At 36.1% G+C, this 23,147-nt stretch overlaps 1 protein-coding gene across 27 annotated transcripts in view; it reads left to right on the top strand.

Annotated features, from left to right (window-relative positions):
• The window catches only part of MLIP (muscular LMNA interacting protein), a 258,639-nt gene that overhangs the window by 2,573 nt on the left and 232,919 nt on the right, over positions 1 to 23,147 (top strand). For 25 of the 27 annotated variants that reach the window (XM_074037809.1, XM_074037806.1, XM_074037795.1 and 22 more), the window contains exon 1: positions 4,734 to 4,849. The exons of the other annotated variants lie outside the window; for them this stretch is intronic. In XM_074037809.1, the coding sequence (XP_073893910.1) occupies positions 4,787 to 4,849 (63 nt within the window). In that variant the 5' untranslated portion in view covers positions 4,734 to 4,786. Of the gene's footprint in view, positions 1 to 4,733; positions 4,850 to 23,147 lie in introns of those variants that run through there. 27 annotated transcript variants of the gene reach the window in all.

The raw sequence follows: 23,147 nt of genomic DNA, 5'->3' as shown, positions 1-23,147 counted from the left end.
AGAAACTCTATTCCCATTAGTAGTCACTCCCTGTTCTGCCTTCCCTCCTACCACTGGAAACCACAAATGATCTTTCTGATTCCATGAATATGCCTATTGGGGACATTTTATGTAAATAAATCATGTAATAGGTGATCTTTCGCGACTGGCTTCTTTCGCTTATTGTATTTTCAAGATTCATCCCTGCTCTTGCATGTATTAATACTTAATTCCTTTTTATTGCTGAATAATTTTCCCTGTATGGATATACCACATCTGTTTTACCATCCATATACTGATAGATATTTGTGTTTTTCCCACCTTCCGACAATTACAGATAATGCTGTCATGAATATTTGGGTAGAAGTTTTGTGTGTACACATGTTGTCACTTCTCTTGTGTATATAGATAGCAGTGGAATTTCTGGGTAATATTATAATTCTATGTATAGCATTTTGAGGAATTGCCACATAGTTGTCTAAAGTGGCTGTGCCCCTTTATAATCCCAGGAGTAATGTAAGAGGGTTTTAATTTCCTCACATCCTTGCCAATGCTTGTTATTGTTTGTGTTTTATTTTAGCCATTCTAATAGGTGTGAAGTGTTATCTCCTGGTTTTGCTTTGTGCTGCCTAATCACTGTGATGTTAAACATCTTTCCATGTGCTTGTTGGCCATTTGTTTTCTTTGGAGAAATGTCTATTCAAATCTTTTGTCCATTTTTTTACATTGGGTTATTTGCCTTTTTATTGTTGAGTTGCAAAAATTCTTTATGTATCCTGGATACAAATCTTTTATCAGATAAATAACTTGTAAATATTTGCTCTTATTTTCTGTTTCAGTGGTTTCCAACCTCTTTGGTTTCCCAGAAGACAATTTTTTTGACAGATGGGACTAGGGGTGGGGGATGGTTTCTGGATGAAACTGTGCCACCTCGGATCATCAGGCATTTGTTAGATTCTCATAAGGAGCATGAAACCCGAATTCCTTACATGTGCAGTTCACAATAAGATTCACACTCCTATGAGAATCTAATGCTGCCGCTGATCTGACAGGTGGCGGAGCTCAGACGGTAATGCTCGCTGAGCTGTCACTCACCTCCTGCTGTGCAATCCATTTCCTAACAGGCCACAGACCAGCACTGGTCCATGGCCCAGGGGTTGGGAATCCCTTGTCTAGTTAATTTTTTTGCCACACTTATTAGGGTTTGGATAGTATCTTTGAAGTCACCTTTTTCCTACATAAATATCATGTAGACTAGAGAAATAATGTCACACGCTTTTACTGAGGACCCACTGGGTGCCAAACATTCTGTTAAGTTCCTTACACACAAAATATACCACATTTAATTTTTGCAACAACACACGAGATTGGTATCATCCCTCTATTTAGGGGACAGGGAACTGAGACTCCAATAATTAAGTAAACAGTTTGCTCAAAATGAGCCAACCAGAGAGTAGCAGAATCTGCAAACAAATTCAGTTGTCCCTGCTTCCTAAATCCATTGCTTTCCCCTTTAGTAGTTATGTGAGTAGGATATGTGTCTTGAACAATCAATATACAAGATATTCATTGTAGTATTGTTTGTGTTGGATTAAAATATTTTTATTCCTGTTTCCTATCAAAAGTCTTATAAACAATTATGTATTAAGTGTCTCAAGTCTCATTCATTGGATCAGTTTTCTCCCCTGCCTGCCCTCTCATTCTTTCCTTCTTTGCTTTTTTCTTTCCTTCCTTTTCCTCTTGCCCTCCTTTGTTTCACAGGTATTTATTTAGCCCACACTACATTGTACGTGCCTGAATAATATGATGAATAAAGCACAGTTTCATGTTCATACTCTAGCAGGGGAGGCAAACTACAAAGAAGTTCATATGGATAAATTTAACATATAATGTGACATAATTAATAACAGAGATCATAAGATCTATGAAGAAGAACACAGCAAATGAGTGAACAAAGAGTGATGGGTTTGCTGTTTGTGATGGGGAAGGCCTGGATGAAGTGAGAAGGGAGCTACGTGACTATCTGTGGGGAGAGCACTCCAGGAAGACAGCTCCAAAGGAAGGAACATGTTTGTTGTGACTCACAAATGGAAAGGAGACCAGAGTGGCTCAATCTCTTTTCTGTTTGACCAGCAAGTAGATGAGAGCTAGCTTTTGCCTGGGCTTAATTTCATCTAAAGAAAGCTTCTGTACCTCAATCATATCTAAAGCACATTCAAACATCTCTGAAAAGGCATGGAAGAGAAAGCATTCTCCACACAGTGCTGGTGCTATTTATCCAGTCCCCTGCTACACCTGTGAGGAAGTGATTTGTTCAGAGGAGAAGCTAAAGTGCATAGTGGCTGGAGAGGAGCTTAGGCTAGGGGCCTTGATGGCTGCTTATTAGTTGTGTAACTGTGTCTTGCTTTTTCAACTCTGAAATGGGTATATTAGTTTGATTTCTCTTCAGGTATTCTTCATTTATTTTACAAATGCTGTCCATGCATTTGTTCACAGATTCATAGTCAGCCTAAGTTCTGTCTTCTGAGTTTTTGGTAGGCTGTGCCAGCAAGATGGTGTGAGATCTCCCACCAAACTCATCTCACGGTAGCTGCTGCTTACCCTGCGGCACCGGGGTTGTTTTCATCTAAGGCTGCTCTCTTTGACTTATAGATGGTCATCTTCTCAGTGAGTCTTCACAGGGCTTTCCCTCTGTGAGTGCCTGTGTTCTAATTTCTTCTTAGAAGCAACCACTCATAATGGATTAGAGCCCACCCTAATGCCTTCATTTAACCTTAATTATCTCTTTCAAGAACATTCTTTACATACAGTCACATTCTAGGGTATTGGGGGATGAGAACATATGAATTTTGGGGGCACAAATTTAGCCCATAACAATGGGGAAGATAATAATATCTACCCTCTAGAGTGATTTTAAAGGTGAATTGAAATAACACTTGGAAAGCCTTAAAGCAGTACCTAGCACATGGTGAGTATGCCAAGGAACTGTGCTATATGAGGGTTATTATCCCACTACTATCCAGTCGCACCTCGGTTGTGAGTTTGTTGAGGGCCAAAATCCAGAGATTGTATCTTAAAATTGTATTATTATTTTCAATTATTTATTTTTTAAAAAATCTACCTTCCCCTAGGATAATCTTTATGTATTATAGGTACTCAGCACATGTTTGTGTAACTAAAACTTTTCATGCCTTGTACATCTCTTCCAAATCACTACCGTATTCTCATCTGCCAACCAACTCTGCATCACACACACCATTCCTTTTCCTCCTAACCGGATCCTGGATTTAGTCTTCAGGCATTAAACTCGCATGCTGAGCATGAATTGAGTTTCCTTTTGCAGTTACAGCATGATTCTTTTTTTTTTTTTTTTCTAGAGAGGTTTAGGAAGTTCGTTCACTTAAGATTTTAACAATTGCCTTGCTTTTAACATATACCAATCTTGCATGTTAATCAATCTTTAAGATTTTTGTTTTCCAACTTGTTAGGACAATAACCAGCATAAATAATTTCCTTTCTGGAATTTAGATTTGAGTCAAAAGGGGAAGCCCCTTTTGCCCATGAATCTAATATAGTGTTTCTGAATTTATCATCCTGAAGGATAGGTTTATTGCCTACTCAGTGTTTCGCTTCTGAAGTCTTCAACCCTTCCATCATGATGCAGAATAAATTCTGGGGCAACCCTGCCTGACAACAGAGGATTGACTGCAATCGTTTGAAAGGATAGAGCTTCACTACACATTTTCTGAAATGTTTTCCTATGAAGGAAAAGCTGATAGGGAATTTGAGTTAAAGTAAAAAACAAAGCAAAACAAAACAAAACAAAAAACCAAAACCAAAAAACACGTGTTAAAAGGATGTTTTAAACAGGATGAGGGATTAAATCACCATAGAGAAGCAGTTTTAGTTTACTCTGAAATCCATTTATATTCTTCTATTACCATCCATATATTTTGTTTTGCTGCAAAACACAGGGAGAACTATTTACCATTAAGTTGCCCAATTAATTTTCTTTAAGGCATGTAACATTTTCTAAAGAAAGCTGAAAATACTCGTTCCACTGAAAAAATGAGTTTTGTCTTCTATATCATAATTTTGCTCCCAGTGAACAAGCCAGGATAATGGAGAACCAAATCCGTTTTTGTGAAGAAAAACGCTTTTATTTCATGGTATTTTTAAATGTCATTTTGTCTACTCTCCATGGAATAAAGTTGACAACAACCCTTGAATATATGTTTGCATGTCTTTATAGTTTTAATTAGTTATACGTTTGCTCTTTCTCTTTAAGCAACATTTAAAAAAATCTATAAATATCTACACTACTAGGATGCAAATTGGAATTTGGAAGCCCTAGATCCACTGATTTTATTTGCTATCTGACTATCACATTTGTTCTTTTTAACTGATTTATTAGGTCTATATTCTAGAGTATATATTATTCTGTTGCAACAGCTATTAATGAATTCTTTGATCGTGGCTTTTTGTCACATACATCTGTATTGGTTCAGGGATCCTAACCTGTTGGAATATTCTACTGAAGAGTTTGCTTTTATATCTAGGGACATTTATCATTATCTAAGGCCAGCTGCCTGACTTCTCTTCAGTGCTCTGTTTATAGGGTTTGAACATCTATAAATGGAAACACTAGCTAACCAGAAATTATCGCTAGGGCTCTCTGATAGTGTCCTAGGCTCTCACAACTTGGAATGTCCTGCAATATCTAACATGTAAGCACGTCGAATCATTTTCTAGACAGAATCTGAACCTCTGTCTCTCAGTCTTTCTCTCCTTCTCGTTCTCTTTCAATATGGAACTTGAAAAGCATGAAAAAAGAAGCTTATTAAACAAGAATTTAGAGGAGAAACTGACGGTAAGACATGAGATCTAGCACACACAGATTTATAATGAAATTGACAGGGTAGTAGAGCAACTGTCATAGATTGGAAAAGTTATGCTAGCCAGCCTCTGTTTCCATGTTTTGCTGGTCAATAACTTTAAAATTAATGAGTTCCATGGGCTTTCCTGAAAACAATGTAATAAAGTTATACATAAAATGCCATTACACAAATGAGGGCAAATTTGATTTAGTTAAATGATGTGGTTTACCTTCATTTTAAAAACTGGAATCCATTTATTTTGACCTCTCATTGTGATTGCCTCAGCACTGGAAGATTGTTTTATTTACGTATGTGAAGCTTAGCAAGTGTTCAAAGTCCATTTTTTTTCTCAGAGATACCAGGAATATGTGCCAAGAAAAATAAGTATTATAGAATATGTTAATGTTTTATTAAGTTTAATGAACTTCTAGTATAAGGATAAAATTTTTTACTATAGAAGTTATAAAAGTAATTTTGCCTCGATACTAAGCAATTAAATGTCAATGATTAATAATGGTCACTTATATTTGCTGAAATAGAAAATATACTATAACCTTGAGTTAAATGTGCTGTCCATGGCTCATCTGATGAGCATAGGTAGCTAACTATGTTTGTAAATTTACTGTGGCTACAGAGTTAACATTGGAACAGGTCATAACTAATTTTAATACCAGCATAAATAAAAAAAGTAAGATAATATAGCCCATAATAAGACCAAATTCATGGTAATACATTGTTCTAGACATATGAAGTTGAGGTTTATGGACTATTCAAGATATTAAAACTAGAAAAATGAAAAAGAGAACCATACTGGGTTGAAAACTCCTGAAGTGCATTAGAATCTCAAGGTCTTAAAGTAATATATTGAATAAAATATACAACCTTTTCTTAAAGGAATCAGGTCATCATTTTCTGTACCCACTTTTGACCTCTGCCCTAGGTGATTGTCCAGACAGGTATTGGCCACAGAGTATTTTGCTTTTTGACTATTTGGAAAGGCCATGTGTCCTTGAGCTAACCAGTGATTTTGAATCAGAAAGGGCTTGGTGAAAATTCTTGCCCACAAGTACCAAACATAAGACCATGGGTTTTGTTTAATCTTTCTGAGTCTCAGTTAGTTCCTGTGTAAGATAGGGAACAGTAGTAACTAATCTGAAGGCTTTTGTGAAGAATAAAAACTATAATGTATGTGAAGTCCCTAGCCTAAACCTATTTTTAGACTGTTTTTGGCCTGATTCACTTAAAAAGCACATGCCCAAAGTTTACTAATATGGAAAGAAAAAAGTTAAAATGCATTTAAAAGTAAAAAGAAAACCCAGATATGGTAAGCATAAAGGCTTAGTGTTTATAAAACCTTTATGGAACCAGATAGGGAGTAAATAAATACATGAATAGATAGTTGCTATGAATTAGTGTGAAATTTGACCCTGAGCTTCCTGGCAGTCTTTTACAGGAAGTTTTGCAAGTGAACATAGTGGACATCGGGCAAGTGCACAAAGTGAAGATGGATTCTTCTCATTTGAAGTGATTCGATGTATTAGCATTTCACTTTCTGGAAAGTCAGACATTGTGCATGCCTGACTCTATTTTGAATACACTATAAATCTAGAAGTGAGCAAAAACCTTTCCTTAGAGGAAGTAGCTGTCACAAAACTCATGAACATTACTCTGTAGCAGAGGCCTAGGGCTAGCCTCAGACTGACTTCCAAAGATTGTGGGGAAATATGGCGGCACATCAGAGGCATAAGAACACTCACCTGCACTGAGAAGAGAGGCTGTTCTGTGGGTGGGGGAAACACATGAAAGCCCTGTGTCTGGGGTAATTAAGTGTACAAGCAAATAGAGCTAAGGAACTTGACACCTTTCAGATACAGGAGATCCCATGACAATGTTATCAAGAAAAGGTTCGCCTATGCTCAGTATTTTCTATTTAAGAGAGTTGGAAAATCTCTGATATATCTTTGAGAGTTTCCAATAAAATTATTTTGGCTGTTTACGTGAATAAATATCCAAAAACTTCAGTTCGTCGAGCATTATGTTTCATGTTAATACCAATGAAACACAGTATGACTGGCTAGGTTGCTGAAGACAGTTGAAAAATGTGTTCTTGAGGAGTTCACTATTTTCTGAAATTTATTCAATTTATTTATTACAAATAGTAAAGTTTGTAAAAGTCTGGTTTTTAAAAGAAGACAATATTTTTCCCATTAAAATATTTAAATATGTGTACATTATAATATCATGTTATACGTTTGTTTAAAATTAAAGCTATATTTCTCATAAGGATCTTTATTATGAACAGTGTTACAGTATGTGTCACACACTTAAGCAATGAACATTATTGACTTTATTTGAAAACATTTCTAAGGTAAGATCTATAGTAAATAAGTAAGAAAGTCACCAGTCTGCAGAATTTAAAAATTCATCAGTTTATTCCATACAAAGATAAAACAAGACAAAATAAGACAAAGACAAGACAAAAGTTAAGCAAGATTCTTTGCCATGCATCCAATATAAATCTTGTCTTACCCTGGGTGAGTGAATTGCTACTTTTAAATATTGATTTTTGCCCTGAGTTTATTGCTGTTTGCCGATTAAAAGATTGCTAGGTTCTGAACCAATTGAAGGTGCCTCTTTTACATCTGTTAATCAATACATAATCAGAAATAAAGGAATGATATAAAATTCTTCAAAATTTCTTAAATTTACCAATGCCAAGTGAAAGTTCTCGTAGTTTGATTGATGTTATTCCAATATTTCAAACATGAGAAGAAAAAAATCAATTAACATGGACTTAGAAGGACATTTCCATCCCTTTGAATACCATATATTAAACCATGTGGAATATCTTAGTCACTGATTCTGCTAAGTCAGATGACAGTAAAGCTAATTTTTGTGGAAAGTGGTAGAGAGGTGGAAGAAGGGAGGAAAGTATTTTGTTACCATATGTTTCAGTTTGGTTAGTTCCACCATAATTGCTGTTGAGGCTGAATGGATCTTTTGTTTTTCCTATCATGTATTTTCTAAACTCTGTTCCTGGGAATTCTGATTTTCCAAAGTGCGTCACAAAATGTGGTTCTGGTTTGTGCTCAAGAATATTCAGAAAACACTCAGCAGGAAATGCACTATACAGCACATTTCCCCTCGAAGACTCATATTTGTATTGTAACATACTAAAGACTGTGAGGTTAATTCAGTGTTTCTTAAACTCACCTACCAATGTAATACATTTTACTGTGTGTGCAATAGCAGTGCATATTCTGAGGAACTAGCAGTGTTCTCTGCAACACACTTTAAGAAATGACGTGTTGGCATATGAATTTGTAGTCTGATTTTATTTTTGAGTTGCATTTTTGGAATAATGATAGGCAAAGCAATACATTCAAGTTGGGTATATTTGTATCTATAACATGAAGTTACTTCTGGAATAGTTTTAGAAATAGGTACTAGTTTCTATGTATTATGTTTAATAAATAAGTAAAACTAAGACAACAAATCTTGACTATTTTCTAAACTTCTTTTAGATTATAAATGCATCAACAAAGAATTTTACTTATATTTACCTTCAACTGAAATTTCATAATGAAAAGAAAAAAACATATATTACTATAGTAAAAATGATCATATACTTCAGCGCATTCTGATATAATAATGGTTTATTTCTCTAAGAGATTATAAGAACAAACAGATCTCATGCATAAATTTAATAATTTCTATTGCATTAACATAATCTGTCTCAAGAGACAATTTTATCCTGTCAAATAATGAATGTTCAATAATATTACAAAAATAATGGTAAGAAGAGTATATGATTCAACTTATTTTATATTGGAACTTGGTACAATCAAATCAACACAGTAGTCAATTTCTAAATGTTATAAATATTGCTTCCTTGAGTAAAAAGGCAACTCTTTGAGATTGAGAAAGAAAATAGATCATCAGACATTAGTTTTTTTTTTTTTTTTTGAAACAGAGTCTTGCTCTGTCACCCAGGCTGGAGTGCAGTGGCGGGATCTCGGCTCACTGCAAGCTCCACCTCCCAGGTTCACGCCATCCTCCTGCCTCAGTTTCCTAAGTAGCTGGGACTACAGGTGCCCGCCACCACGCCCAGCTAATTTTTTGTATTTGTAGTAGAGACGGGGTTTCACCGTGTTCGCCAGGATAGTCTCGATCTCCTGACCTCATGATCTGCCTGCCTCAGCCTCCCAAAGTGCTGGGATTACAGGCGCGAGCCACCGTGCCCGACCTCATTAGTTTTTTTTTTTTTTTTAACAGGGTGTATCTATATTCAATAGGAACTGAAAAATTATATTTTAAATAATTTAAAATTTACTTTTTATATTTGAAAATTTTATTTTGAATTTGAGGGAGAAAGACTTATCCAATGATATGTAGATTTACTTATGATCTCATAATAAAACATTCTTCTTGATTTCAGAAAAAAGGGTTCATACCACTTATTTATTTTTGATTTTATTCATTTATTTATTTTTTGAGACTGAGTTTCACTCTTGTCACCCAGGCTGCAGTACAATGGCACGATCTCAGCTCACTGCAACCTCTGCCCCCTGAGTTCAAGCAATTCTCCTGCCTCAGCTTCCAGAGTAGCTGGGATTACAGGTGTGCACCACCACACCTGGCTAATTTTTGTATTTTTAGTAGAGACAGGGTTTCACCTCGTTAGCAAAGCTGGTCTCAAATTCCTGACCTCAGGTAATCCTCCCGCCTCGGCCTCCCAAAGTGCTAGGATTACAGGCCTGACTCACTGCACCCGGCCCATATCACTTACTTTTAAATACAACAAAAGAGAAAAGAAATGAAAAAAACTGTTTTTAAAATGTAAAACTACAAAGAACTATACATTTTAGAATTCTGTGATAATTCAGTGAAGGATAGTTCTTTAAATAAGATTAATTAATTAATTTATTTACTGTGAGTTCGAGTTTCACTCTTGTTGCCCAAGCTGGAGTGCAATGGTGCGATCTCAGCTCACTGCAACCTCCTGCTCCTGGGTTCAAGCAATTCTGCTGCTTCAGCCTCCTGAGTAGCTGAGATTACAGGCAGGCACCACCAGGCCCTACTAATTTTGTGTTTTTAGTAGAGATGGGGCTTCACCATGTTGGTCAGGCTAGCTTCGAACACCTGACCTCAGGTTATCCGCCCACCTCGGCCTCCCAAAGTGTTGGGATTATAGGCATGAGCCTCCATGCCCAGCCTAAATTATTTATTAATTCATAGCTTCATTAATACAAATAAAATTAATTACTTTCTAAAAAGAAATCTGTTAACAAACAAAAAACACGAGGTTAGTGCTGGGTTCTAATTCATTATATCATTATCTGATGACAGGTTTGAGTGTTGTCGATGAGCATCTTCAGAGATGCAACCTAGTGCCTATTGGATGGCAATGTACTTAGAAAAAACAAAACAGACTTTCAAATCAGTATACATCCTTAGGCACTTATTTTGAATAAGACAGAGTACTAAGGGCTACAGTGGGAACATATGGGATAAAGAAAGTCCTAACCCTCAAGGCAATTATTATGCTTTATTTTTAAGTACATTATGATATAATAATGATAGTTTTTAGCCACTCAAATACTCTAAGCGTACAAAGCATTGACACCCCAATTTCTCACACGGACCTGTGGTAGCAAGTGTATAATTATTCTTCAGAATGTCTTAACAATGGGAATGATTGTAAAGCATTTTATGCTGTAACATGATAACATTATTATTATTATTATTATTATTTTCATTTTTTTTTTTTTTTTGAGATGGAGTCTCACTCTGTTGCCCAGGCTGGAGTGCAGTGGCACGATCTCAGCTCACTGCAACCTCTGCCTCCTGGGTTCAAGCAATTCTCCTGCCTCAGCCTCCTGAGTAGCTGGGACTACAGGCACACACTGCCATGCCCAGCTAATTTTTTTTTTTTTTTTTTTTTTTTGTATTTTAGTAGAGATAGGGTTTCACTGTGTTGCCCAGGCTGGTCTCGAACTCCTGGGCTCAGGCACTCTGCCCGCCTCGGCCTCCCAAAGTGCTAGGATTACAGGCATGAGCCACCACACCTGGCCTGTAACATGTTTTATTCTGCCATAATATCTACTTATATATTTTTTCTCTTTCTAATTGTGTCTAACTAGAGTCATTGGTAATAGCCTCTCACTCAGAAGGCCCTGACATGCCTGAAAACAAGTCATCTATTCTGCCAATGTTTCTGATGTGTTATCTAGATATTACTTTCAGTATGGCTTGAATGTTGCTGCTGATCTGTATGTTATTCCTTACAAGGCAACTTCATATAATAAAATAAGTAATAAATGCAAATTAAATGTAATAAGTAGGAAATCTCTGGCAGTAAGGTACTGGATGTATGTATCTTTATACCACAACTGGTTGCATTCATTCTTAATAAACTAATTTTGGTGATGACCTAAATGAAGAAAAGAAAGATAAAAACATGCAAACAATGATTTTTTTTTTTTTTTGGCATTACATCATTTATTTTGGAAACCTCCTTCCATGTCTCTGCTACTCATAGAGCCGACCAATGACTCTTGCTATGTTTTGGATTCAACTGATTAAGTTGCGTTAGATGTCCATTTTGTCTGAGGGACAATTTTGATGATAGAGGACGTGAGTTGCTTTGCCCCCATACCTTAACTCCCCTAAGCTGCCAGCTCACGTTTGATTTTATCGGTGACATCATCCTGGGCCAGGGTAGGCACTTCAGCATCTTTAGGGCTGCAGCTGCCCTTTCCAAGGTGTTTGTGTTGCCTACTGTGCATTCTACGTCTCCACTCAGCACATCTCCCACAATGGCCCATTCATCATTGGTATGTTTTAAATTTATTATCCACTTTTCTCCAGAGATGGCATCCAGAGTTGACATCTAAAATACCCTGTGGAAATAATTATTTTCATAAAACAGATGGGTGGTAGAGACCAAAATTTTATGTTGAGTTTTTCAGTAAGCATTCCTCAACTGGAAGGCAACTGGAGGGAATTCAGAACCAGGATTCTCTGAGTTTCTGAACCCTGTGGCACTCCTGAATTTTTAGTAAAATTAATTAATTTTTCCCTTTCTTAGGGAGGTCAGACATTTCTGAGATGTCAATAAGGGGATTATAGGATTGATCTCTCTGCACCAGATATTAGAAATTTGATGATTAAGATAATGTTCTCCAAATAACTGAGACAACCCTTAAGCATTATGAGTAATTAAAAAATTCTGGTCTTACCCCAGGTGAAGTATAGTAATAAATAGTAACCATGAATCCTGATCATTTGGAAGACCAAAGTGAAAAACTAAGTAGTTGAAAAACTTAAATCTCTTTTGAATAAGAAATAATTCCATCTTAACTTCTTTCTGGCCCCTTCTCCTTTGAATCAATAACAAAAATTTAAAAATTGTGGAAGAATCTATAGTATGAAATTTTTTAAAAAAGGGGAGGACAGGAAATATGCTATGATAGTGGTGGACCATGAGGATCATTGGGAAATGCTAAGCAGTGAGAATTAAAGTCCTAATGTGCATAATGGCAGAATGAGGAGAGACTGGAAAAATGAAAAAGTGAGTGTGTACAGGTGTTTAATTGACATACCTATGAAAATTTAAATGAAGAACCTGTGTCTTCAGTGTGTGTGTGTGTGTGTGTGTTTGTGTGTGTGTGCTGATGGTGACAAGGATTCTTATTCTAAAGAGGTTTTCTATCTCTCCCTAAGTGCCAACTAGTATGGTGAGGAGCATGTTGGATCTGATTCCAGGAGACTGGTATTACAGTTGAAGTTGTACTTATATGGCTTTCGACAAATCACTTAATCTTTGGCTTCTTTATCTACAAAGTGAAAGGTTGGATTGGATTTGAAAAGATTGCTATGCTCTTCCACATTTTATACATCTATCGAAAGTGCTCTCTGGCTGTGGATTTATTAAATTCTTTCCATACCAAATGATGCCTATTTATTCAAGCATTAGGAATCTTGAAATAGTTTGTATTTTTATATTATCACTGATCAAATGTAAAGTAGAAGTCCTTGTTATTAGATGAAACATTCCTATTAGAAGAGAAAGTTCATAGTTCGGTACTGATGAATTAAATTTCATATTTTTTCTATGTTTTCACCAACAAATAACCAAGATTCAGGAATTGGATCATGGGTAAATATTGCAAAATAGATGAAAAAAGTATCCAGTCAGTGACTTAATGTTTGTATTGAAATACCCAAAATAAAGCATTATATTTTCTCACACTTAACCCAAAATAAAGTGGATGCTGTGTTTTCATTTGGAATAAAAATTAATGTACACACACACACACACACATAAAATCTGTGTGTTAAATGTTATTTTAAAAATAGTTTATTTGGCTCTTATTCATTCTCTTTTTGTCATTCTTACCACTCCCTGCAACGTACCTGACACAGATATCTTAGTCCCTTTGCAACCTTAATTTTAGCCCCTCTGCATCACTGGTGGTTGAGGAAAAAGTGGACGCACAAGTATTGCCAAACTCTAGCTACCATTTTCGTTTTCTTTCTTACATTAAGAAAAATGAGGGCTGTGTCTATTGGAACCCAGGGAGGGGAGCTGAGAGTTGAGAAGTGAAACTGATAAAGATCCAGATTTCTACTTTATGGTTCAAATCAAGTTCTCGAAGCCATCCAGTCCTTTGAAAACCACTGCTAATTAAAGCAGTGTCTGCTGATAATGTAAGTCTGAGACTCACTGTTTGAATGGATCTTTTGATATAGCTCTGTGTGATGGTGAATAACAGAAAGGAGCTAGATGGATTGCAGGCTTTAACCGAGCTGTGCTTTCACAGTGACATTTATAGCATACTGTACGTGCGGCGAAATATTTTCTAGGTTCTCATTGTGAGAATTACAATTATATATCTAGTTGTTCTGTCCCAAGTACGGCTCCCCTAAGGGAATGACAAATAGACTGTGGTATTAGTGATGGAATTACATTAGAGAATCATCTGCTTTATTTTGCTACATGACCTTCAAGAAAATAAGGAGATGGTTTAAAAAAAATGGTTAGAAGATGTTTGTAGTTCAGTTGCTGGTCTTTTGTTATTATTTACAACCTAAAAATTTCTCAAGGGTCCTTTTATTAATTTTCTTCTCAGTTAATGTGTATTTTCTTGCATGGGTAGTTTCTGGGAAGATGTCCCCCCGAGCTTGGTCTCCAAAATAGGCCTCGTACCTTATAGCTGTCAGAGTGTAGCAATTTAGAGACTACCTCGTGATTTTAAATACTAACTTGATGATATTTGTCTTAGGAGCAGTTGAGAGAGCTCATAGGATTGCTTTCCTGAACCTGTTATAATTTCTCTGGGGACATCATGTCATAGTGGGAGGCTGAAGGAAGAAAATGTTAGCATGAATTAATATGCTTATTACAGAGAGTGGGGCCTTAATTTAGAATGTGAAGGAAATATATGGGAAATAAAACATTTTTTCATCCCTATTTTGTTTTTCCACTCGAACTCAGCTTTTAGTCTTAGAATTCTGGCATGTTTTGTTGTGCCACTTGCTTCTGCTTATTCATTCATTCAGCCCAGCAATCCTTTGCCTGCAGCTTGTAGACCTCCTGCCTGCTGGTCTGTTTTTGCATGGGGTGGGAAAGGAAAAGAAAGAGCTGGGTTTAGAGACTTTCAGTGAATCCCCTTCTTTTCAACCCTGTTTTACAGTCATGCCTTTGTGGAATTTGTCTTCCTTGACTCTGGCACCCTCCAGGGTTTGCAAAGGCATTTATACTAAGGTCTCTTCTTGGCAGCTCATCTTCATCTGGCCGTCTACCTCTATCTCCTTTCCATGTTCCAGAAATTTACAATGCACTTTTTCATACTGATTTTTCTCTCTGCCAGATCTCTTATTTTTGTGGGTTTATGATTTAAAATTCCTTTAATTTTAATAGCGTCCAGAGAAGAATATGAAAGAAACGTGTGTGTTCCATTAGTGATCTTGACCCAGAAGCCCCTCAATTTATTTTAAAAGCTTGCTCTCAATGCTCTTTTTGTGCTGGAAAATAGTTTCAATAAATGATGGGTGCGGTGGAACATCTTTATTCTTTTTTGAGAGAGGCTATGGTCTGGATGTGTCCTCCAGCATTCAGATGTTGAAACTGAATCATCAACTGATAGTATTAGAAGGTGGGGCTTTTAAGAGGTGATGAAGCCATGAGGTTGGAGTCGTAGTGGACGAGAGTAGTGCCCTTATAAAGGGGCTTGAGGGGATGAGTTCATTCTCTTCCGCTCTTCTGCCATGTAAAGACACAGTGTTCCTCTTTTTTCTTTGCCTTCTGTCCCTTCCACCATGTGAGGATGCCTAGAAGGCACCATCAATGCGAAATGAGCCTTTACCAGACACAGAACCTGCTGGCACCCTGATCTTGGACTTCCCGGAGTATATTTCTGTTCTTTATAAATTATCCAGTCTCAGATATTTTGTTGTACCAGCAAAAATGGACCAAGACTAAAGACAATTTACTATCTGAAATCATCGCTTAAGCTATGTTATTTGGCATACCAGAAATTCTGATCATGTAACTAAAATTATGTCATTTCTGAAAGTTTGAAAATTTCAGCTTTTTTGAAAGGTTATAATCTTTACTCTTTTTCTTAGCATAAGAAAATCATTTGCCATAGTAACTTTGGTGGTTAAATGCTGGGACTCTGGGGTAAGAATCAAATCTGGGCTCTTATGTGTTTAACCTAAATGAGCCATCATTTTCTCATTTGTAAAATGGGCTATGACTTGTCTCACAGAGCTGTCAGATGAACTAAAAATGTGGAAATATTTGAAAAGCACCCGCACACAGTAGGCATTCAGTAAGTGGTATGGTAGCCATTAGGGAAATGAGAATCACAGTGGTATACAAGTTACTTCTTGGGTCTGGAGAAACCCTGGACTTGCGACTGAGGATTGTTTCCTTCAGAAAAAAATCATATATGATTTCAAGCAACTGTCAGTCAAGAGACAATGCTTACGTTCCCACGAGGAAGTGTGCCATGAAAATTTTATTAACTTTTAACTGTATTTTTGTTCTGTGAAGTGGCAAAGTTTCAAAAACAAGAATGTTTAAAATATCGTGCCTATTCTGAAAGGTGTTATGGCCTAATCTCAGTGGAGAATAATTACATTACATGAATGCAAATATTACATAGAGATAAAAATAAATGCTAAATTGTGAGGTACAAATAATTGGGACCATACCTAATATATGCTTCATAAAATTAATTAAAAAAAACCCCAAAACTGCTAGATTTATCAATGTGGGATTCTTGTAGGAGGTGAAGAATATAGGTAAGAAGAAAAAGGGTTAGGGAAGGAGTACTGGTATATGCGTATGTGCTCAGAATATTCAAAAGAAGAACATAAGTACACAATTGACAGCACAATCTGATTCAAATAAATTTTAAACCCAGCAACTATTTTTTTTTCTGCTCAGGGTATCATACTATATGCCTCTTACCTTCATCTGGCACTTTTATTCCTTGCACGTAAGATATTTTCCTAGGAAAGCAACACTTCCAATAATTAATTATTTTACTTAAGAATTTTTTCTAAAAAATATGCCGTCTCCTCTGCAGATAGGACTATAAATTGCTACCATTTTTCTGGAGTATAACATGTGTTGAGACCTTAATTATTTACATACCTACTGGCCACATAATTTTACTCTAGACATTTATATGAAGCAAAGAAATATACAAATATTTGGTTTAATGATGTTTATTGCAATATTGTTTATAAAAGTAAAAATAGTGGACATAGTATGGGAATTAGTTACTAATCTATGATAACATAATACAAGGAAATGTAAAGGCCTTGGTATAGTGGACAGTATTTTCCTTTTTTCCACAGAAGTACAGATGTTATGCAAAGTGGAATGCTTCTTTTATAGATGATGCATGTTGACAGAACATTAACATGGAAACTAGTGAATATATTTGTGCAGCTCTATTAGCCAAACCCTAGAGTCTTAACAAACCAGATAATGGCAACAATATTATGGGTTAAATTGTATTTTTCAGTTTTACTAAGATTTCAAATAGCTCAGAGTAATTTTTTCTGTAAAAAAATTGTACTGTTACCTCACATTTTTATGATCTTGCTGACTTGATGAGATTGTGTCAGAGAAGAATGCAAGGCCATCTGATTTTGTGCTTTATTCCTTATCCAAGAGCAGATTTATGGAAGCCTGGAGTGCTTACATCCTTCTGCCTGTACCACTTTGGCTACCAGCAGACTGCAGGCTCCTCAAGGTTAGGAACTGTATGTTCTTGGCAGCTTGTAAGCCTGATACGTGGAAAGTGGTACTCAAACCTTGTTTGAACTGTCTAGGATGGGTTTTACGTGTCTGAGTGTGCATGTGCACATGCATGCACATGCACTTTATCTGATTTGTTATGACAGGGATTCCAAGCTAAGTCTAAATTAAATTCACCTTGAGAGTCAGCCACATCTGGAGAGCTGGTAGTTTGGCACTTCCACAGACCATTTTCAAGAGACAATGAAGAGCTTTTCAGGAAGGGACTTGCCCTGAGGGAAGAGACGGATGAGGTATGGTTTTTGTTCATGGAAAATGAGAAACCCTGAGCATGGCCGACTGCCTCCACGTTCTGATTGACCTCCAACTCAACCTCATCAGTCATGCTCAGTAAAAATTTTCCATGAAATCTTTGTATGATATACAAAGCACTAAATGCCGACATGCTTGTTGCTGGCAGTTTACTCCCTATAGTGTGGCCATTGGTAGGCAGCCGTGGCATTGGTGGCAGAATTGCAGATTTTGGCATTGGAAAAGCATCAACAGAGTGTGACAGGAGGAGAATGGCAGTCTCCTGTCACTTAGCCAAAGTACTAGTTCACAGAGCAATGACAGAATTATGGAGACTATGGAACTTTCTGAGAGTAGGTGAAAGTGGAACTGGAGAGTTCTATTTTTTTTCATACTATATTTGATGATTAATTTGGCCTCATTTTTTGCCTCGAGAATAACCCAGTAAAACCCAATGAGAGGTTATATTTACTATTCCCTTGTGAAAATTAAGTAATATAAAAATGGTTTTTAGTATCTATTAGATATTTTCGGATATTGTGAAATTCTTTACCACTGGCAGTTATGATTACAGAGATGCTTATGAAATCAATAAAAATTGGGTTATCCTTTGAAATTTTTCCTGTTTATTTTGAAGGAATTTATATTTTGCTTAGATTTTTATTCATATTCTACCAAAATCCTGTGCTGAGGGATAGCTTCTCCTGCATCACACTCTGCAATAACAACCATACACAATATGGATAAGGTAGAGCAGAGTACTTTTGAACATCTGAAACTTTTGTGCATTTGGTTTGGGTTTGCTTTTATAATACTCAAGAAGTAAAAGGGATTTTTTTTTTTGAGACAGAATCTTACTCTGTCACCCAGGCTGGAGTACAGGGGTGCAATTTTGGCTCACTGAAACCCCTGCCTCTTAGGTTTAAGAGATCCTCCTGCCTCAGCTTCCTGAGTAGCTGGGGCTACAGGCGTGCACCATCATGCCTGGCTAATTTTTGTATTTTTAGTAGAGACAGGGTTTTGCCATGTTGACCAGGCTGGTCTTCAACGCATGGCCTCAAGTGGTCTACCTGCCTTGGCCTCCCAAAGAGGGATCATTTTTTGGTTTCTTATGTGTTTAAAGTTCTAGGTACAATTTTAGATTCGTATCTGTCAATAATTGTGAGAAGGAATAAGCTCTCTATCATTTCGAAAAGAAGACGCATGCTGACATTTTTCTTATTACTCAGATTGTATTAATGTCTTACCATTAATAATAGGACACCTATTGATGTTTTGATCCAGTAGTCTAAATATTTCAGGACATTACTTTTATAAAACATCTTTAATTAAATTTTTTAATGTAACATCAGAATTGAAAACCAAATCCCTGTTGATTGATAGTTTAAGATAAACTGAGAAATCTTGCCTGATGATAATGATGATAAAGATAATAGGCAGAACATGTTCCGTGTTCTAAGAAGCAGGTAAAGTGCTTAGTTTGCGATCATCACCACAAATCTTGGAGGTAGATGCTATTTTCCCATTTTGCAGTTGGAGGAACTAATTTTTTTTTTTTTTTTTTTTTTTTTTTTTTTTTTTAGATGGTGTCTTGCTCTGTTGCCTAGGCTGGAGTGCAATGGTGCGGTCTCAGCTCATTGCAACCTCCGCCTCCTGGGTTCAAGTGATTCTCTTACCTCAGCCTCCAGAGTAGCTGGGAATACAGGCACATGCCACCTTGCGTGGCTAATTTTTGTATTTTTAGTAGAGACAGGATTTTACTATGTTGGACAGGCTGTTCTCAAACTCCTGACCTCGTGATTCACCCGCCTTGGTCTCCCAAAGTGCTGGAATTGAGGCGTGAGCCACCGTGCCTGGCCGGAACTAAGTCTTAAGTCTGTGGCACAGGACACAGAGCAAGCCAGTGGAAGAGTTGGCCTCAGGACAGCCTGAGTCCAGATCTACTCTCCTAACTCTCACCTATATCCCTCTCATGACAGGCCCAGAACCTCAGCTGCCCATCACCCTTTATGATGATTTCCTATTCCCTTCAGAGGAAACATATACTTTGTATTTACCCAATGTGTAATAAACAAATAATCAAAGCTGACATTTACCTCATGAGGCCGTTATTATTCTTCATTCTCGAAAAATTGGAGTAATATTTAGGCATCATGGAATGAAATAAAATCTTACTACTATAGACTTTAAGTAAGTAATAGTACTTTAACATTCTTCTAAATTTACCTAACATCTTGTTAATAACTTTACTTAACAACTTGTTAAAACAATTCCTCTTTAAATAGGAAAATGTATTTGGATTACATGTTAAAATGTCACTAGAAATGTAATTAGATAGGTGATAACTTTTATATCACATATAAAAAGCTGTCTTGCCAAAATTTTGACCACTTTTGGGGGACCTACTTTATTGGTCAACTATTATTGTCTGGTCTTGAATGCAAATGAAAAACAAACCAAAAATAGGATATCTAACATAATTTCTCTTCAATTAATGTTAAATAATTCTTTCAGATTTCTACATTAGTGTGTAAACCTAGCATACATGAAACCCCTGATAATCAATAATCTGCTCTTCATCTATATTCATCAACAATGTCATCAGCAAGTATAATTATGTTATTTCACTAATATTAAATAAATGAAATTTTGCAGTGCAGTCATGTGCTGTGTGATGATGTTTTGGTCAATGACGAACTGCATATAGGATGGTGGTCCTGTAAGATTATAACGGAGCTGAAAAATTCCTGTCATCTAGTGACATCTTAATGATCTTGCTCCTCCTGTGTAGGCCTAAGCTAATGTGTGTGTTTTTCACTTAGTTTATAATAAAAGCATTTACAAAGTTAAAAAAAATTAAAAATAGAAAAAAGCTTATAGACTAAGGATATGAAGAAAATATTTTTTTGTGTAGCTCTACAATGTATCTGTGTTTTAAGGTAAGTATTATTACAAAAGTAAAAAAGTTAAAACATTTAAAATGTTCATAAAGTAAAAAAATTAAAGTAAGCTAAGATTAATTTATTATTGAAGAAAAAATATTTTTATTTATTTAGTGTAAAGTGCACAGTGTTTATAAAGTCTACAGTAGTGTACAGTAATGTCCTAGGCCTTCATCCTCATTCTCCACTCACTCACTGACCCACCCAGAGCAACTTCCAGTCTGGTAAGCCCTATTCATGGTAAGTGCCCTATACAGGTGTGCCATTTTTTATCTCTTTTACTATATTTTTACTGTACCTTTTCTATGTTTAGATACACAAATATATACCACTGTGTTACAATTGCCTATAGTATTCAGTGCAGTCACATGTTGTACAGGTTTGTAGCCTAGGATCAACAGTCTATACCATATAGCCCAGATATGGTCATATGGTATAACCTACTGCTAGGTATGGTAGATGATACCATCTTGGGTTGTGTAAGTTTACTCCATGATGTTTACACAATGACAAAATTGCCTAAGGACACATTTCTTAGAATGAATCTCTGTCATTAAGTGATGACTGACTGTATACAAGCATTTTTGGCTTTTTTTGACTCAGCATCACTTCCTTAAGGTGAGTCCAAGTTGTGAGTATCCACAATTTCTTTTTGCTTCTGAGTATTATTCCATGGTATAGCTATAGCTGTATCACAGTTTGTTTAATGATTCACCCAGTGAGGAATATTTGTGTGGTTTCCCATGTTTAGCTATTATAAATAAAGCTGGTTCAAATATTTGTGTATATATTTCTGTGTAAAAAATAGGTTTTCATTTCTCTGGGATAAATGCTAGAAGTGTAACTGCTGAGACATATGGTAAGTCCTTTTTTTTTTAAGTTTTAAAGGGAATTTTCAAATTATTTTTCAGAGTAGCTGTACCATTTTACATTCCTATCAGCAATGTATGAGTGTCACAGTTTCTCCATGTCCTCACCAGCATTTGGTATTATTATTTTTTGTTTTAGCTGTTTTGATAGGTGTGTGGTGGTATCTTACCATGGTTTTAATTTATATTCCTTTGATTGTTAGGGTGCTGAACATCTTTTCATGTACTTATTTGTCATATGTATATCTTTTATGGTGAAGTGTCTGTTCAGATCTTTACCCTAGTTTTTAATTGGAGTTTCGTTTTGTTTTCTTCTTATTAAGTTTTGAAAGTTTTTTCAAAAAATATATTCTAGATGCATGTTCTTTGTTGGATATGTAATTTGCAAATATTTTCTACCAGGTCATAGCGTGTCTTTCATCCTCTTAACAGAATATTTTGCAGAGCAAATATTTTAATTTTGCTGAGGTCCAATTTACCTATTTTTTTTCTTTTATGGATCATGCTTATGGTATCAAGTATAAGAACTCTTCACTTAGTCCTAGGTCTTGAAGATATACTCCTAATTTTTAAAGCTTTATTGTTTGTCATTGTACATTGAAGTCTATGATCCAGAATTCTCATCTATGAAATGAAGATAATAATATTACTTATGTCAAAGGGTTATTATTAGAAATAACATGTGCAAAAGTCTTGACAGTTTATTTTCCTGTAACTCTAATTAGTTGCCAGTGTTTTAATGGGAAAAATATTGGGCTAATGGCTTGTATTTGTAGAGTAGTCTAAGCTGCTGTTATAAGTTTACCAAAATATATTGACAATTTAGCAGAAAACTATTTTTTCTTTCACACAATAGCTCTAGAATGGCTATTCCCAAAAAGATCAGCAATAGTGTTAGTGAGAATCAAAAAAGACCAGCAATAAATGTTTGAGATAATGTGGCAAAAGGAAACATTTGAACATTTCTGGTGGGAATATGAATTGGTACAATCAATATGAAAAACAATATGGAGGTTCCTCAAAAAATAAAAAATAGAACTACTATATGACCCAGCAATCCCACTTCTGGGTATATATCCAAAGGAAATGAAATCAGTAGGTCAAAGAGATGTCTGCAGTCCATGTTCATTGTGACATTATTCACAATAGCCAAGATATGGAAGGTTCCAGGCTGGCTGTGGCATGGGGAATGAGAGAAGTAGTGTCTCTGATATGTTCTGCTGAGTGATTACCAAGTGGAAATTAATACTTCATAACTGGGGTGTTGGGATTAGGGGAGAAACACATATACCTTCTTGGGAACTTGTGGACAATGCCAGGACTTAAAAATATTCTCGCAGTATTACCCTTTGAGAAACACAGTAGGTATTTGTGATATTTATGAATCTTGTCCTTGGTCCACACATGGGACTATGACTAGTCAGAGTTTGGGTAGTCAGAAGGGGCCTCTAACCATTTGTATTGCTTTTTTACATGTCATGTGCTGATTTTTTCTTCTTTGATTGATACTTCTATGTAAACTCTGTGAAGGATTGGTGACAATGCTCACGGTGTCTCTACAACCCTAAGAAGCCAGGGGTACATCATACAGCTGCAGCTCTGCATGCATCAATTCACATATTTGGTATCTGAACTCTTGCTAATCTTCTGTGGCTTTTCTGGACTCTGTAATCCAGCACAATTAAATGGGTCCGTATATGGGATTGCTTGTCAAAGAATGTTTACAAGACACCAAAACTGAGTAGATGCTTGTGTGTCAGTGTGTATGTGTGTGAGTGTGTGTGTGTGAGATAGATAGAGAGAGAGAGAGAGAGAGAGAGAGAGAGATCTAAAGCCTGTGAAAGAGGCTTAATAGATGTCTCCAAACAATAACACTGTTTAATGGGAAAAATATTGGGCTAATGGACTT

This window comes from Macaca fascicularis, chromosome 4 (assembly GCF_037993035.2).
Source record: "Macaca fascicularis isolate 582-1 chromosome 4, T2T-MFA8v1.1".
Lineage (NCBI taxonomy): Eukaryota > Metazoa > Chordata > Mammalia > Primates > Cercopithecidae > Macaca > Macaca fascicularis.
This window is presented reverse-complemented; position numbering and strand designations above follow the sequence as displayed.